At 38.8% G+C, this 18451-nt stretch overlaps 1 protein-coding gene across 2 annotated transcripts in view; it reads left to right on the forward strand.

Moving 5' to 3' along the window:
• elp2 (elongator acetyltransferase complex subunit 2) overlaps window positions 1-18451 on the forward strand; it is a 154865-nt gene that overhangs the window by 89861 nt on the left and 46553 nt on the right. For both annotated transcript variants that reach the window (XM_072575494.1, XM_072575493.1), the window contains exon 17: window positions 13632-13704. In XM_072575494.1, the coding sequence (XP_072431595.1) occupies window positions 13632-13704 (73 nt within the window). The remainder of the gene's footprint in view (window positions 1-13631; window positions 13705-18451) is intronic.

The following is an 18451-nucleotide window of genomic DNA, read 5'->3' on the forward strand; positions in this document are numbered from 1 at the left end:
GAGAATATTGGTAAATTAAATAGGACTGTCTTAGCACTATTTTTCTGTAGTATATTAAAAGCATTCTGTTAAATACATCTAGCAAAAGCACTGCTTAGAGATTGTAGAATCTAGAACAGTATCACATCTGTTAAATGTGACCTTGTTTTAAGATCATAGTCTGCCTCGATTTCGAGATGTCGGTGTTGGACTGGGGAGTACAAAGTTAAGAATCACACAACACCAGGTTATAGTCCAACAGGTTTAATTGGAAGCACTAGCTTTTGGAGCACCACTCCTTCATCAGGTGGTTGTGGAGGACACAATTGTAAGGCACAGAATTTATAGCAAAGGTTTACAGTGTGATGTACCTGAAATTATACATTGAAACTATGATAGTTTCACTTCTTTTACGTGTAAATCACAAAACTTGATTTTTAAAAGTTGCATTCTCAGGTTAACTGTAACAATTGGTGTTAGCTAGACAATATGTTGAAGGTGTTAGCCCCCTGTGTTCTCTGTCTGAGCCGTGATGTGTAGATTGATTCTAATCTAAAAAAGAGATGTGTTTTACATGAATTCATGCAGTTTTTGAGCAAAGTACAATGTAACGCTGCAAGTACAAATTCACCCCACAAACATATATTTGTGTGTGTGTGTGTGTGTGTGTGTGTGTGTCTCTCTCTCTCTCTCCTCTCTCTCTCTTCTCTTCTCTCCTCTCTCTTTCTCTCCTCTCTCTCTCTCTCTCTCTCTCTCTCTCTGTCTCTCCCCTCTCTGTCTGTCTGTCTCTCCCCTCTCTCTCTGTCTGTCTGTCTCTCTCTCTCTCCCCTCTCTGTCTGTCTCTTTCTCTCTCTCTCTCACTCTCTCTCACTATCGGGGGTTGAGAGTGTGAGCGAATGGTGGTCACCTGTAGTATGACATGAACCCAACGTCCCGGTTGAGGGCCTCCCGAAGGATATGGAACTTAGCTATCAGCCTCTGCTCGGCCACTTTTCACTGCTGCCTGTCCCGAAGTCCACCTTGGAGGATGGTCACCCGAAGGTCCGAGGTCGAATGTCCTGGACCGCTGATGTGTTCCTCAATTGGGAGGGAACACTCCTGTCTATTGATTGTTGTGCGGTGCCCATTCATCCATTGCCGTAGCCTTTGCTCGGTTTCCCCAGTGTACCATGCCTCAGGGCATCCTTGCCTGCAACATATAAGATAGACAATGTTGACTGAGTCACATGAGTACCTGCCATGTACATGGTGGGAGGTGTCCCCATGCATAATGGTGGTATCTATGTCCACACTCTGACACGTCTTGCAGTCACCTACCGTGACAGGGATGTATGGCATTGTCCTGAAAGCCAGGCAACTTGCTACGAACAATGATCTGTTTGAGGTTTGTCGGTTGTTTAAACGCAAGCAGTGGAAGTGTGGGGACCCCACTATGCACACAGACAGACACAAAGGCCCACATACACACATATACATATACGTTTGTGGGGTGAATTTGTACTTGCAGCGTTACATTGTACTTTGCTCAAAAACTGCATGAATTCATGTAAAATTCTGTTATCTCACTTTTTTAGGTTAGAATCAATCTAAACATCACGGCACAGATAGAGAACACAGGGAGGTAACAAAGGGGTAGCCATGGGCACACGTATGGGCCCCAGCTATGCCTGTCTCTTTGTTGGCTATGTAGAACAGTTGATCTTCCGTAATTACACCGGCACCACTCCCCACCTCTTCCTCCGCTACATTGATGACTGCATTGGCACCACCTCGTGCTCCCGCGAGGAGGTTGAGCAATTCATCAACTTCACCAACACATTCCACCCTGACCTTAAATTTACCTGGACCATCTCTGACACCTCCCTCCCCTTCCTGGACCTCTCCATCTCCATTAGTGACGACCGACTTGACACTGACATATTTTTTACAAACCTACCAACTCCCACAGCTACCTGGATTACATCTCTTCCCACCCTATCTCTTGCAAAAATGCCATCTCGTATTCCCAATTTCTCCACCTCCGCCGTATCTGCTCCCAGGAGGACCAGTTCCACCAGATGGCCTCCTCCTTTAGAGACTGCAATTTCCCTTCCCACGTGGTTAAAGATGCCCTCCAACGCATCTCGTCCACATCCCGCACCTCCGCCCTCAGACCCCACCCCTCCAACCGTAACAAGGACAGAATGCCCCTGGTGCTCAGCTTCGATTCTACAAACCTTCGCATAAACCAAATCATCCGCCGACATTTCCGCCACCTCCAAAAAGACCCCACCACCAGGGATATATTTCCCTCCCCACCCCTTTCCGCCTTCTGCAAAGACCGTTCCCTCCGTGACTACCTGGTCAGGTCCACACCCCCCTACGACCCACCCTCCCATTCTGGCACTTTCCCCTGCCACCGCAGGAACTATAAAACCTGTGCCCACACCTCCTCCCTCACCTCTATCCAAGGCCCTAAAGGAGCCTTCCACATCCATCAACGTTTTACCTGCACATCCACTAATATCATTTATTGTATCCGTTGCTCCCGATGTGGTCTCCTCTACATTGGGGAGACTGGGCGCCTCCTAGCAGAGCGCTTTAGGGAACATCTCCGAGACACCCGCACCAATCAACCAAACCGCTCCGTGGCCCAACATTTCAACTCCCCCTCCCACTCTGCCGAGGACATGGAGGTCCTGGGTCTCCTTCACCGCTGCTCCCTAACCACCAGACGCCTGGAGGAAGAACGCCTCATCTTCCGCCTCAGAACACTTCAACCCCAGGGCATCAACATGGACTTCAACAGCTTCCTCATTTCCCTTCCCCCACCTCATCCTAGTTTCAAACTTCCAGCTCAGCACTGTCCCGTTGACTTGTCCGGTCTTGTCCTACCTGCCTATCTCCTTTTCCACCTATCCACTCCACCCTCTCCTCCCTGACCTATCACCTTCATCCCCTCCCCCACTCATCCATTGTACTCTATGCTACTCTCTCCCCACCCCCACCCTCCTCTAGCTTATCTTTCCACGCTTCAGGCTCACTGCCTTTATTCCTGATGAAGGGCTTTTGCCCGAAACGTCGATTTCGCTGCTCGTTGGATGCTGCCTGAACTGCTGTGCTCTTCCAGCACCACTAATCCAGAATTTTTACCTTCAACATATTGTCTAGCTAACACAAATTGTTACAGTTAACCTGAGAATGCAACTTTTAAAAAACAAGTTTTGTGATTTACACGTGAAAGAAGTGAATCTACCATAGTATTTGAACAGATGAAAGACTCAACAGACGGTCGAGGTATTTTTCAATGTATAAGTTCAGTTACGTCACACTGTAAACGTTTGCTATAAATTCTGTGCCTTACAATTGTGCCCTCCACAGCCACCTGATGAAGAAGCGGTGCTCCGAAAGCTAGTGCTTCCAATTAAATCTGTTGGACTATAACCTGGTGTTGTGTGATTTTTAACATAGTCTGTCTCAGTTTTCAGTAATGTTTATAGTTTATTTTATTATAGTGGTTTATCCTGTTTTATATTTCAAATGATCAAGATTTTGTGTTTCATTCTTGATCATAGAGTAGATTATTATGTTTGAGGTAGTAAAATCACTGGAAACCAACTTGTAAGTAATCAGCATATGAATTTTCATTACAGTCTAACAGTAATTTCTATGTCCACCATCTTAAAAATAGTAATGTTGAAAATCATTAAGTTCAACTTAACTTGTCAAACTGTCAATTACAATTTCTTTACATTAAATGTTGTTTATTCATTTATTAGTGCACTGACTGCCAGAAGATCTCAGTAACTGACTGACTGACTCCCTGGACCGGCCAATTTATCTTGGTTTCCATGTCATGCACACAGACATATTGTTTTCCAATTGTCCTTTCCTATCTTCTAAATGCTACATGCCCTCTTTCTGCTGTCAGTTCAATCCCTTCCACTCCCCACCATAGAAACTTGACTGAAAGACAGATTTTTCAGCACTGACCTAGAAATAAATTGAAAACCACAAGCATTGCAGCCTGAAGAAACAAAATTGCGTGCTGGAGTTTGAAGCAGAGACACTCTGCTCGGAGGTCAGAGAAGTAAAAATAATAGCTTTTTATTTTCTGTTGGTGGCAAAGCAACAGCAATTACTGCTGACCTCTGAGAAAGCTGCTGATAAAGATTTAGTGATATGGACTTTCCACTTTTCGATCCTGGTTTGATTTTGGCAACAAGAGAGGGGGACCCTGGGAAAGCATCAATCCTATTCAGGTATTTTCATGGACTACACAGTATAATGTGCTGAATTTTGTACTCTGACTAAAAAACTTTACAATGTGAGAAATAACTGTTGCAACATGTTGCTCGAAGTTGAAGTAACAAACATATTAAAAAGAACTCTGGTTTTGTTTTATCATAATGGAGAAATTTGACTGGATGTAAATTAGAATTTGTGATATTGAAAATGTTATGAAATAATTCTCAACTTCATGTCTCATGCAACAAGTGTTTTACAGTGAGACCAACTGAGTAAAAGGGAACAAAATCAGAATTTGCTGAAAAAAACTTAGCAGGTCTGCCAGCATCTGTGAAGGGAAATCAGAGTTAATGTTTCAGGTCCGATGTCTAAAAGGACAGAACTGAAGGGGCATGTTTTCATGAATTCATTGATTTCTACTTAACTACTATCCAGAAGTGATTCAACAACACAACCTATGGGAACACAGAATTACTGACCGCAATTTCAGAATTTCCATGTTTAATTATGCATACATAAATTCTAGAATTTTCGAGCAGTTTCAAGAAGAGAAATGACAGCAAACACTGACCTTTTGTTTTCATAAAAAAGATCAGCGGATTTGACGCCATCTGTGGAGAGAAATCAGAGTTAATGTTTCAGAATAAGTAACCCTTCCTCAGAATTGATGGTAGCTAGGAAAATGTTGGTTTACATGCAGAAGATTGGGTGGAGGAGGAGGATGAGGAATAAACAATAGATGGACATAGAGCCCAAAGATAGAGAAGAACTTTTGGACAAAGGGGTAGATAATGATCTGGCTAGGAGGGTGAATAGCTATTAATGGGGATGGTTAATGGCTAACAATGGGATCCAGACCTGCTGAGCTTTTCCAGCAATTTCTGATTTTGTTTCCGATTTACAGCATCTGCTGTTTATTCTGACAATTAATTTTTTTTTTTGACATAGGAATGAAAAATCATGGCTTTGAAAATAAGTGTGTGATTGATGCAGTATTTCTGTTGTATATATGTATTTTTGAAAAGGTTTTTGCCAGGTGCATTTCAAAAATTGTTATACCAGTCAGAACAGCACAAAGTGTTGCCAGCACACATGTCCAGTGATTTTTGTGCTTGAGGCAGCTAGACAACTATAATTGCACCCTCTTGACGCAGAATGTTTCTTGCTATGAATGTCTATCAGGAAATTATAGAATCAAAGAAAGTTTATAGCAGAGAGAAAGTTTATCATGTCTGTGCCAACCAACAAAATGAGCCCACCTAGCCTCATAATTCCTTACAGCAGGTTCTGACACTTGAGATTTGTACGTAGACCTATTTAATAAGTTCAGGCTTTCTGCCTCTACTCTGCTTTCAGACATTGAATTCTAGACCCTTAATAAGTTTAAAAACATTTTCCCATATTGTCCTTTAATCTTTCTATCAATCGCTTGAAATTTGTGCCCCTAGTCAGTGACCTCTGCTTGGATAAATAGGCCCTTCCCTTCCATTGTATCTTTTCAGGGCAGAGGCTGTGTGGATGCTATTGGTGCCTGCAAAAGAGGAGAGAGAATTAGTTGCAAGAAAGGATTAGAATCTTAAGTGTCTTAAGAATGCATTCATGGTGGTGGTAATACGAGAGTAGAGTGGAACAGCATCACAAAACTTCCTTGGTTGCTTGGACATGGCTGTTTCGACATCCCTACCTGAGTGTCTCAATTCGCTATTGGTAAATATAGATTAGTCGAATAATGTCAGGTACCCTGTTTGCCTGTCTTTGACCTCTTGTGACCTAATTAAAGCTCCGCATGTGTTTCAGGCTGCAGCCATGTCTGAAGGTCTATGGGAAGTTATCAACAGGCACACCCTTGAATCAGGAGGTCTGCTTACATTTATTAATCATTGCATTTCAACTTGTAAACAATACAGTCCTGTTTTAAACATTAGATAAATGCATAGAATGGTTTGTGTTTTATGACTATCTCGGGCAGTTATTAACAGAAGAAAGTGAGGATTGCAGACGCTGGAGATCAGAGTTGAAAACTGTGGAGATGGAAAAGCATAGCTGGTCAGGCAGCTCTTTCTGATGAAGAGCTCATATTCGAAAGGCCCATTCTCTTGCTCTTCAGATGCTGCCAGACTGGCTATGCTTTAGCAGCGCCACACTTTTTGACTGTTATTAACAGAAGTAATGTATTTCATTGCCTGTCTTTTCAGTGACTTAAGATTGATGATAGTGAACAGATGTTTGATTTCCTGATTTCTTAACCAGTTTTTATGGAATCCTTTTAAGGAATGTTTGAAAAGAAATCCAAGCACCAAGTAACTAATTGGCAGAGCTACGCATCAGGATTTCATGTTTTTAAGCAAAACCAATCTTTATTCTTTATGTAAAAAGAAATTAAAGCATGTCAACTAATTTAACACTATAGCTTATAAAGACTAATGCTAACAACTCATTTATACTATTTAATATTCTTCTATAAAAGTTCCATTATCTTCGAACGTCTTGAAAGTTTGTTCATTTCTCTTTGGATCATCCGAGATGTAAGCTATATTCTCTGGATTTCACGTCACTTCTTCAGTATTACAGCTGTTTTTTAGTGTACCAATTATACAGATTTTTCTATTTGCCATTGACCTGCAAACCTCCAATTGTCTTTAAAGACCTCACAATTGTGAACATTTGACCTGCATCTCTGAGCTTTGCATGTGAGTAGGCATTTTTTCGCAGTCCGCTCCCATAGCTTTTGAGTAGCTTTTTCAAAGCTAGCTATTCAAGCTGACTGCTTTCTACTATGAGGCTTTGAGGATCACTAGATTTCTTCTTCTAGCTACAAGCTAGAGCAAATCTTCCGATTACAGTTTATTCAGGAAACCCAAAATGAACTGAGTCCTACATGTTTCCCACATGATGAATACAAAATGAATACTTTAATGTTCTTGAAGTATGCCCAACAGACTCATATATCCTGTGTCTCTGTCTTTTGGTATGCAGTCTATCCTGCAACAAAGTTGAAACTGACTTTCTGTTCCTCAAACACTACAGCCTCCTCCTGACAATAAAATAAAACAGATAAATGAAAATAAATATTATCGTAGTCCCAGAGAACCATAGTTCAACCTGAAGTTTACCATGCCTTAGGCAAGTGACAAGGTTGGAAGGTAGGACCTTCATGATGACCTGTGGTATGGGAATTACCATATTTATCATCACACTGCATCACAAAATAGCTATCTAACGAATTGGAACTAACTGACCCTTTACAAGGGAACTAAATAGTAAGGCTACACCATAAATTACTATCTCTATAGCAATTTAGCATGCTATATATCTCCAACAAAAGCCTTTAGTTTTGCAACTGATGTAAATAATGTGTATCTCTAATGGAATTTTAAGACTTTTCTGAGTCTACCTAGCTTCTTTATGAACTTAGAGATGGAACATTGAGTCTTTTTTACCATCAACTCTGACCTTGCAAGAAAAATACCAGTTTGTTTTTAACTATAATTAACTCCAAGTCTATTAAAATTGCATTTACTTCAATCAGCTGTCTTTGTTTTTCTGCAGATAAAACTTTAATTCCTAAAACTTTTTAATTTTATCCTGATACACATGAAGCATGAACTAAATTTCTGCAGCACCATTGTGTGCTAACCTTATCTGAGGTGATTACAACACATTAGTTTTGTGCCATTCCTGATGATTCTACTGTATATATGTTTCTCTATCTTGTTATACCAATTTAACTTGTGAACTGGAGGCAGAAAATGTTATCCTCTAACATCACCATAGGAATGCCTGAGACCTAATGGGCTAAGGGAATATGTGATGGATATGTTAATTAAGGTTTAATTGAGTGTGAAATTATTTTAGAAAATACTGCATGAAGTGGTTTTATAAAATAATCATACTGCACATTCAATTCAAGTTCATAGGAAACATTTCCTAAATGCAATTCCCATCTGTTCTAGTTTGTACTCTCATTTGTAAATTTATTGAGATTTTGTTTAAATAACTGGTGGCAAAATCTTGCCTTATCCAAATGTGAGCCAAGTTGTGACAGGATTGCTTTAGGTTTTGGCAGAGTGCACTTTGTTAACTTAGAAGCATTTAAATTTGCTCTTGATTAATTTCCTTGAAAATAATCTGCAGTGACAGAAACATATATGGAATGCCAATGTGTAAGTGACATTAAGAAACTTGTATGTTGCTGCAAATAGTTTCAACTTTGTAGCAACATAAAATGGCCACAAGTTCAGGTTGAATGAAAGTTCGTCTTACATAGCAGGCTTAGTGACCTTCAGTTTTGTGTGTAATAATTTAGGAACTTAGCAAATTTTCAAGCAATCCTTTGTGCTGTCTTCTGTTTAAAAGAACTCTATGCATGCATTTAAAATAAATTCATACAGTGGATTTACCCTGAGCCCAGTGATTCAAAGTGAACAATATAGACATTTTTTAAAAAACTTTCATTTATATGTCACTTTATCATGTCCACATGCTGCCCATGTTTTTCTTTTGTACACTGAACTGAAATGCATTTACTGCTTTTTGTATAATTCTGTACAGTTAGTTGAGAGCAATATTAGGTTTATTTATGTTAGTTTCACCCTCAGTACAAGAGGACTAGAGGGATCCGTATGCAAAATGTATATATTTTATTACTATTACAAAAGATGCTACAAAAACAGGGTATAATATATAAAGTGAAAACATACTTAATTCCATAGGGAAAAACAATAACTGCAGATGCTGGAAACCAAATTCTGGATTAGTGGTGCTGGAAGAGCACAGCAGTTCAGGCAGCATCCAACGAGCAGCGAAATCGGCTTTTGCCCGAAACGTCGATTTCGCTGCTCGTTGGATGCTGCCTGAACTGCTGTGCTCTTCCAGAACCACTAATCCAGTACTTAATTCCATAGTCAGCTGAGAAATATATCCCAGTAACATATACAAAGTTTTGAGTTGATCAGTTTTAAATGTGTATGTTGTACATGTGTATGTTGTACACTTCAAGCATGCTGAAATACAATTGATATTTTAAAAAACACCTTTATTCCTTACTGTCCTGGTGCAATGGGAGCTTACAGTTATGTCTTTTTGCTTTCTACCTTCCATTTTTCTCTTCTGTGATATTATCTGAGATTGTACATACAGCATCAAGCGTCCCTAAAGCTATCTATTAAACAGAAATAATCAAATGAATTATTGTCTTCCCAGTCCTCCAAGGACAATCATGATGGAAACATTCTCAATCTTTAGCTGCCTAATTAATCTACATCATTTAGATCAAAAGCTGTATTCAAAAATATAAGCATATAAAGTACTTGATAACAGCAAATACTTGTACTGATTTTAACTATTTTATTAAGTAATCTGAAGTAAGTCTTAACAGATAAATTAACACATAGTCGTTCAGTAAGTTGTCGAGATCACAAGTTATCATTGGATGGAAGTAATGGGCTGTAATCGAAAGGCTGATTAAGCAGTGGCTTATTATTGTTGGAAATTCTAATTTATGTAGGAAGGAATAAACCAACTATTATTTATGGAGTGGCTTATGATCAGAGCATTCCACTGGTGGGAATTGAAACCATGAAGCAGTCGGAATAGGTGACAGAATTCTGCACTATGGGGAATAAGGTTGTGCAAATTTCTATGATTAATCAAAAACAGGCAAACCGAATATTAGCAGTGGAGTTGCAAACAGAGATGTAGAAAAGTTGTGTAAAACAGGGTGGAGCGATGCTCGAGATATTTAGAGGAAGATGAAGATTTTAGTTTTCTGAAATTTGGTGAGCCCAGTTGTGACTGGAGAGAACCATGTGATGAGTGAGTTGAATTTTGCAAGATGGAACATGAGAATTTGGGTACAACTGATCAAAATAGTGAAGTTATCGTCTAAAGCTGAACAAAGTAAAAACAATGAAGATTAACAGATTTCCAAGATTCATCTTTTTAGTCTGTCAAAAATATAAGGCATGAGAAACTGAGTCCACGGAGGAATCAATTTGCTTTGTTTTGCTTTGTCTCCATCTTTTCTACGCTGCTCTGGTAGAATAAAGATGAAATTATTCTAACCATTTTGTTCTATTTTCCAAGCAATTTGTGAATTTTGGAATGAGAATCTATGAATTAAATATTGATCTGGCAGTTATTCCAATTTATATCTGTATTTCCAATGGACATTGCCAGTAGGATAGTTTCTCTGCAGAGTGTGGATGCATAAATTACTCAATAAGTTTGAAGTAAGTAATAAAATGTGCATTTTATTTCATTCCTATCTGAAGAATGAAAAATGCTTATGAAAAATGAGTAAATCTTTGATCAATTAGATTATTTGCTTGCTATATGGACAGAACTGGGTCTGATTAAGACACGACATAAGCTGCTTCTACTTTTTACATTTTGACAGTGTCGAGAGTGTGGTACTGCAAAAGCATAAGCTCTTCAGGAATCTCCTGCTCCTTGGATGCTGCCTGACCTGCTGTGCTTTTCCAGCACAACACTCTACTCTGATCTCCAGTATCTGCAGTCCTCACTTTCTCCTAGCTTTTGGTAGTACCAATCAAAATATTGTAATAATTCTGTAGATACTGTTCCTTAAAGTATAAAATCGACAGTAATTAAGCTCAGAATATAGAGATTTGTATCACTCCTTTGCACATAAATCAAAAAGTTGGCATCTACTCAACATTTTTCTCTTATCATCATTGTATGGACTGAACAGAAGGCAATTGTTAAAGATTAACAAAGTGAACTAATTTGGAAATGAATTTGGGCAGGCTATCCTGAGTGAAACAAATAGTTGTGACCACTTTTGCCATTCCAAACTTGATGTTCTCTACTTGTCTTTGTCCTGTAAGAGAACTAAAACAAATTTGGTTTTATAAATTGCCATATTCTGATGCTTTCCTCTTCACAACTTCATAAAGTGGGACCCTAATTTGAGAGCAGAATTTCCACTCCCCAGAGGTGGCAGGACGGAGAACAGAAAGAGCACATAGTTGGATTGGGACCAAGATACCTACCTCCGTTCCACAACCCCAACAACCGGGTCCTGGTAATACAGAGGAACCTCGATTACCCGAGCGACACGGGCGGGGAGTATTTTGTTCGGATAATCGAATGCTGGATAATTGAGATTCCTCTGTGCGTAATCTTCCTAATCTGCTACATTTAAGGTCCTTAAGTGCTCAGTTAGTTGCCACTTAATGACCTCAAGCCTGTAATGACCCCATTATATTCCTCTGGCTGCTTTCCCAACAGGAAAAGCCAGTGTGGCCTTCTTGTCAAGTTAGTGAGAAATGCTTCTGTTAGCCCCAATATGAGGCTAAATGGGGATACATTGGAGGGCGCAGGAGAGTAGCCATTGAGAGCTTTTCCCTGAACCTGCGAATCCTGCTGCATGCTACCTTCCAAAAAAAGCATTATTGCCAGCGAAACTCCTTAGGGCTGCTAGGCAGAGCCTCGGTTGATGCTGTCCAGCTGCCAACCACTGATTGGCCTGCAGCTTTTGGCCAGGGAGAAGTAGACTGCTAAGGCTCGTGATGAGTCAAGGAGCCTTTCATATGGGATTCAAATGATTGATTGTATCTTGATTTGACAAGATTACTTTGGCGGTGGGAGTGAGAGATTAGTCGTCATTGAAGATGCCTCTCTGCTCTAAGCTTCAAGTCTTCTTGTGACCCGGACTGGCTTTTTTTAAAAAAAAGTAATTTCAACTCTCACATTATGATGTGAAAAGGAGCATTTACAGCAATGATATAAAACAGAGAATTGCAGATGCTGGAAAATGTGAAACAGAAAGTGCTGGAGTGAATATTCTGATGAATGGTCACTGGACTTAAAACATTAACTGTCTGCCAGAAATGAGTGCTATGTCAGCATTTTGTTTTAATAACACTTTTCTTTTGGGGAGTAGCTTTATTTCTGAAGTTGCAAATTGAAATGCTGTCTTTTCTGTTAACTTTTTGTGAACTATTAATTGAATAATTTTCATCTTTACTTGCAGCACAAATTCTTTCACTAACTAATTAATAAGATTCTTTTAAGCTATTTACAAGACTGTTGTAATTTGGCCTGTTCACATCAAAATGTAATATTTGCCGTAAGGGCTCCATTCAGTCTGAATGCTTGATAAGATAGTTGAATTTCCCACTGATCACAGTGCCATAAATGAATTAAGTCAACAGCACTAGATGTAATAATGCTCCAAGACGTAATTCATTTTTGTATGCTTTAGTCCACTTTATCCACACTGTGTTTTGTGTGTTCTACTAGCTTGTGTGAATTTTAAAAAGAAATAAAATAATTTCATTGTTAACATTTAAGTTGGCTTATAAAGTGTGGGTCCAAAGTAACGTTTCTAAAATGTTTTGGAGCTAGTTAATCCTTTAGCAGTGCCATCTATTACTGATAGCTTGGAAAGTCCCACACCAAGGTTATTGTAGGCAGATGTACTGTGAGATAGTGAGCGCAATGAACACAGCAATTTAGATCTCTTTCTTGTGGCAGAATGAAACTTGTCAATAAAATTAATTAAAGAATATTTAAGTGCAGAAAATGGAGTACCAAATTTTTCTCATTATATTGTTGTACCTGAATATTGTCAAGTATTCGGTGTGGAAAATAATTTTGATTTCGTAGTGCCCATAAGTTGATGCTTTCTCAGTTTCTTCTTGTTCTATTAGAGACTTCATCCCCATTCTTCATCTTTCCACTCGTATTGCAAATTACAACTTTTGCAATCTAATATGTTTTTTAAAACCTAGCCAGTGTTATTTTGATTTCCCACGTGGTTACTAATGCATGTGTCCACTTATTGCTAAGGTAATGAGATTTGATTAAAATACTACTTTAATGAAATTTTCTTCTTGCACCTGACCAATGTGGAAAATAAAAGTTTACCTTGAAAGAACTGGGAAAAGAATGGATTGAGGGAGAAAAGAGAGTTTGCCAGAAGTTGGACCACAATTACTGCCATTACATCCTGCTAACAAGTCTGTGTGTGCATATGACATTTAAGGTACCTGGGGGCTCTTGGCCTCTGGGAAATCATGTCCTCCCTTTAGGAAATGAAATCTGTGAATTTGTTTCTCACAGACTTCTGACCAAAAGCTATAGGCTAATAGGCTAATGGACATGGATATAAACATATGCATACATATGGAAGGGAAGCCCAATTTTTAAAAATTTTAATTGGCTAGCTGTTCTCCATTTACATCTGTTCATTGATGTTAGAGATCACCAAAAAAGAAGAGGGTGCATTGGATATATTTTGCTGTGAAACTATTCAATACCATATATTTTTATTTCCTTAACAATGAAGGGAGAGAGAAATACTAACATCACTACCTCTTTCTGAGTAATGTACATAACTGCAAATGAGCTGTGGTTTTGCCTTTAAAAGTGTCTCAACTTTTCTTATTTCTCTCCATTAGATACGGACATGGTTTTGAGATATTCTGTGTTGCCTGTAATAATGCCTCAACTGTGCTGGCTTCAGCGTGTAAGGTATGCTGTAAAGACTTTGGAGCAATGCTAAATACATCTACAGTAACAAATATTAAATTGTTAAGTAACAAACGTCTTTTAATACACAAGTTGAATTTAGTATGAGGAGTTTTATTCTTCTACCTTCATCAGTAATTTATGATTCGTGTGAGGAACAATGTTCAGTCCTACTGTTACATAGAAAAGTGGCTGAGTGGGTCATATTTAAATTATTACATATTGGAAACCCCAATGCTAGCTTCTGCATGAATTTTCCATGACTATTGTAAATATTTACCTGTAATCCTTCTGCATTTGATGACACGATGAAAGACCTTCACATTTGTCATGTGTTATTGGGTACAACAATATCCATTACTGCAGGAAGTTAGAAAGTGAGCTTTGTATACCTTTGCAGTTCCAGTGTGGCTCTGCAGCACTAGTTCTTCTCTAACAGAATTGTATGAGTGAGACCCTGAATTGTTTTGTGATTTCCTTTCACCAGAGTTTGCTGTAGCAGGCCTTAATCTGCATCTGCTGTTTCTTAGCACTTACATGTTTTGGCGTGAATTTTTTTTTGCATGACATGTTTTTATAAGTTCAAGAAGATAAAGAAAGTGGCATTTAGGATCAGAAGGAAGATGGGGTTAACAGCATAAAGATTGCAAAACCAGTGTAAATTTGAGTGGGTGTGTTTAATGTTAATCAGGTAGCTGTGAATAAACACAACAAAGAGCATGCATGTAAAAGTGATCAAATGAAATAACTACCAGACATCTTTTTATAGTGGTAGACAATGTTAAATTCAAGCAAAATTCTGCATTGAGGGTATTTTGCTGTTGAATTAGTTTTAAGTCATCTCTGTTGAGAATAAGCCCAGTAGCATGTCAGGGATCATTTTATTGCAAGTTCAACTGTGTTCAGCAAAACATAGTGCATTTAAGAAGAACCTTTGGCTTCAGGTTTTAAACTTTTAATTTTTTATTTCTGGGTTACAATTTTCTTCGCTGATTATTTCCTGTCTGCTGTATGCTTCACTTCTGTACCACTTGCCTATGGACTGCTATCGTAGTAATTTTGGAGAAGCTGAAAGCAACCTGTTCTTTTGACTGCATCGAGGAAACTCCAACTGTGACCTTCCTCTTCCTATCATTTACCTCTGCTTGGGTTGTGATATATTACATGGGAGCAAGAGATGGGAGTAGTCATACTGACAGCGGTCATTGATTAGTTCTGCCACAAGGAAGACAAGTGTTTTTGGTATCCATTTGCCTCGCATCTTTTGGAGATGGACATATGAGTAAAGATTCCTTGATCCTGTGGATGACTTGACAGTTAAAAAAGTGGGCCTTCCCAAAATAAAACAACGCAGTATCTTACCAGCTGTCCCAGCATTGTGTGAGACTCCAGTTTCTCATCTAAATACTGCCCCAAATATGTAAAGTGCTCTGAGATATTTCTGATTGACAGAAGTTGTTGTATAAATGTAACTTTTTAACTCATTGCTCTTCTTTTTTAGGAATTTGGCTCTTGTTTTTTTTCCAAGCCATTCTAAAATTTAGCCATTTGTTCTGGTGTCCAGTATTTGAAAATCTATTGTATTTGCCAACAAAGTTTGCTTCCAGAAACACAGTTATGATATAACTAGGTAACTGTACTAGTTTGTACAGTGTCGATCATTGTTATAAAGTGGAGATCGCCCCTCCCAATGATAACTAAAACCGAAACACTCCGAGAGGCTTCCCTCACCTCACAATCAGTTAAAAGAAGTTTGAAAAGTGGTATGACCTACCTCGTTACTCCCCAATGTTTTATAAAGGAGTGGTTAAAGAAATCCATCCACTCACTCTATAATCAACAAGTAACAATTTACCTCTCTAACTCCAACAGTGAACAAATTAACAGAACTGCTTAGAAACCAAACAATTCCCCTTGAACTACTCCCGAATAAAACAAATCCTAATGGTATGCTTTTTCAATAAATATAAGTCCCACTTATATAACAAAATAATAGAATTTAGTCTCTCAAAATTGCTGCTATAATACATCTTCCAGAATGCTGTTCACCCTCTCTACTGATCTTTCAGCAATGCCTCTTCCTTCGAATTCTCGCATCAGGAATGCCTCTCTCTGTCGAATTCTTGTGTCAGGCAGGTTCTGTCTGTAAATTCTGCTGTCTGGAATATTAGCTAAGAATGCTGCAATAACTTTAATAATTGCAGCTGACAGTTGTTATTGCTTGACAAATGGCAGTTGGCTCTCACCAATTTTCCAATGCCCTTGGTAATCTATTAATTTCTTACAATAGGATTGGTTCTACACAGTCAGAACTGTCAGATCTAAATGTAATTGGGTTTTAGTTTCTAAATGTCTGGTTTAAATTAATTGGCTAAATGTGAAAAACCGTGTCTTGGTAACAATTCTCCTTGGCTGTTCAATACAAAATATTTCAATTTGGACAGTCTCTGCACTTTAAACAGCTGTTCAGGCGTCCATTTGAACTCTAAGCAGTGCAAAACACCTTCTATAAAGAGACCGCACAGTGCTTTCCCCCATTTTGTTACTTCGCAACATCTCAACCAGGGAAGACAGAACATTATGAGCAAATTACTGAAATTTTTGCTTGGTGTTTTTGAATCTTGATTCACAGCAAAGTGTTCTCAATGTTGGCCTTGGCTTGTAAAAATCAGTGATACAGTAAAGAAGTTTTTGAATGACTTGTAAATTTTGATTGAAAAGAATTGGAAAGCCTTAAGCAGTAAACCAAGCACTTCTGAGTGAAGGAGGACATGTCAGACCTCACTTGAGAGACTTAGACATGTAATGCAGGCTGACATTCTAGTGCAGTATTGAAGGGCTGTACACTTTGGAGATGATGTTTTTTAGATGACATGTTAAACTGGGGGAACTCTGTCTTATTGATTGTCAGAAATGATCATGTTGTATGACTAGGAGGAGAGCAGTGGAAGTTTTCCAATGTCTTGAACAAATGGCTATTCCTTAATCAAGATGAGTAAATTATCTGCCCTTCTTGACATAAAGGCAGTGCAAATATGTGTTTTTTTTCCTGCATTAAAAAAAAGTTCTTCAATCTAATATCTGTTTTATCTGTTCAATTTTATGCAAGTAAAGGATTGCCAGGCAATTTTAATCATCAACCTTAAACCCATTCCTTTTCCATTCTTTAATCGTGGAGGTTACTATTGATTATAAACTTAACTTGAGCAGATATATAACTATTAGCTACAAGCACAAGTTAAAGGCTGAGAGTAACTGGTGAGTAACCTTCTCCTGAATCACCAAAGCTTTTCCACCATCTCTGCCTGGAAATGGTATGAAGTTAAATAGTGGATGCCCAATGAGAGTTGGGGGTTGAGGTGCATTGATTTTTGAAATATCATAAACAGGTACAGAAAATAACCAAGAAAGTTAATGGAATGTTGGTTGTTATATCTAAAGGACTGGAATACAAGATGCAGAAGTTATGCTGCAATTTTACAAAGCTCTCCTGATCCCAGTTGAAGTACTGAGAGCAGATCTGGACACCACTGCTTAGGAAGGATAGATTGAACTTGGAAGGAGTACAGTGTCAATTGGTACCTGGATTTCAGGGATTGTTGGGAGGGTGGAATTACACAGATTAGGCCTGGTTTCTCTAGAATTTAGAAGGTTAAGGGTTGGTCTAATCGAAGTCTTCAATATAGTAACAGGAAGAAACAGGTAAGTAAAAGATAGACTGTTTCCTCTGGTTGGGGATTCTAGAACTAGAACTAGAGGGGATAGACTGAGAATTAAGTCCAGAGCATTCAGGAGGGATGTTAGGAAGCGCTTCTACACACAAAGAATGACAGATGTTTGGATATCTCTTCTACAAAAGGCAGTCGATACTGGATTAGTTGTTAATTTTAAATCTTAGATAGATAAATTGTTGTTAAGCAAATACATTAAGAGATATGGGCTCAAGGCAAGGGTATAGAGTTAGGCCACAGATCAGCCATGATCTCAAATGTTGGAACAGGGGGACTGAATGGCCTACTCCTATTACCATGTTCATACCCCTAATTGTATCTCTAGTTGATCCAGTTTCCTCCACAGTTCAAACAGGTGCAGATTAGTTGGTTTGGCCAATGTTAAATTATCATAGTGTCCGGGGATGTGTAGGTTAGATGGATAAGCCATGAGAAATTCAGAACTACAGGGATAGGGTAGTCTGTATGAAATGCTCTTCAGAAGGTTGCTGTGGACTCTGGGCTGAATGACCTGCTTTTGCACTGTAGGGGATTATATGATCTAGAAAGTACCCTGACCTATCCTTTTGTGGTCCAAATGGATATCCTCATACTTGCTTACATTGAACTTCATCTGCCACAGTTTTGCGCATTTACTTTGTCAATATCCCTTTGTAACGTTAAGAAATTCTGATAGTTAGTGTTGGATGGGTACAGTTCCAAAACACTCAAGAAGTTTAACACTATCCAGGACAAAACATCTGTTTTGACTGGCCTGGCCACCACCTTAAAAGTTCACTTCCTGTTCTGCTGGCTCCCTATGGGCTGCAGTGTGTAACATCAAGAAGACACACTGCAACAACTTGCCAACATTACTTTGGCAGTACTTTCCAAACCCACAACCTGTACCACCTAAAAGGATAAATACAATGGATGTGTACGAACATCATCACTTGCAAGTTCCGCAATAAACCATAGACCCTCTTAACTTGGAATGTATCACTGTTCCTTAATTGTTGCTGGGTGAAAAGCCTGAAACC

This window comes from Chiloscyllium punctatum, chromosome 8 (assembly GCF_047496795.1).
Source record: "Chiloscyllium punctatum isolate Juve2018m chromosome 8, sChiPun1.3, whole genome shotgun sequence".
Taxonomy (NCBI): Eukaryota; Metazoa; Chordata; class Chondrichthyes; order Orectolobiformes; family Hemiscylliidae; genus Chiloscyllium; species Chiloscyllium punctatum.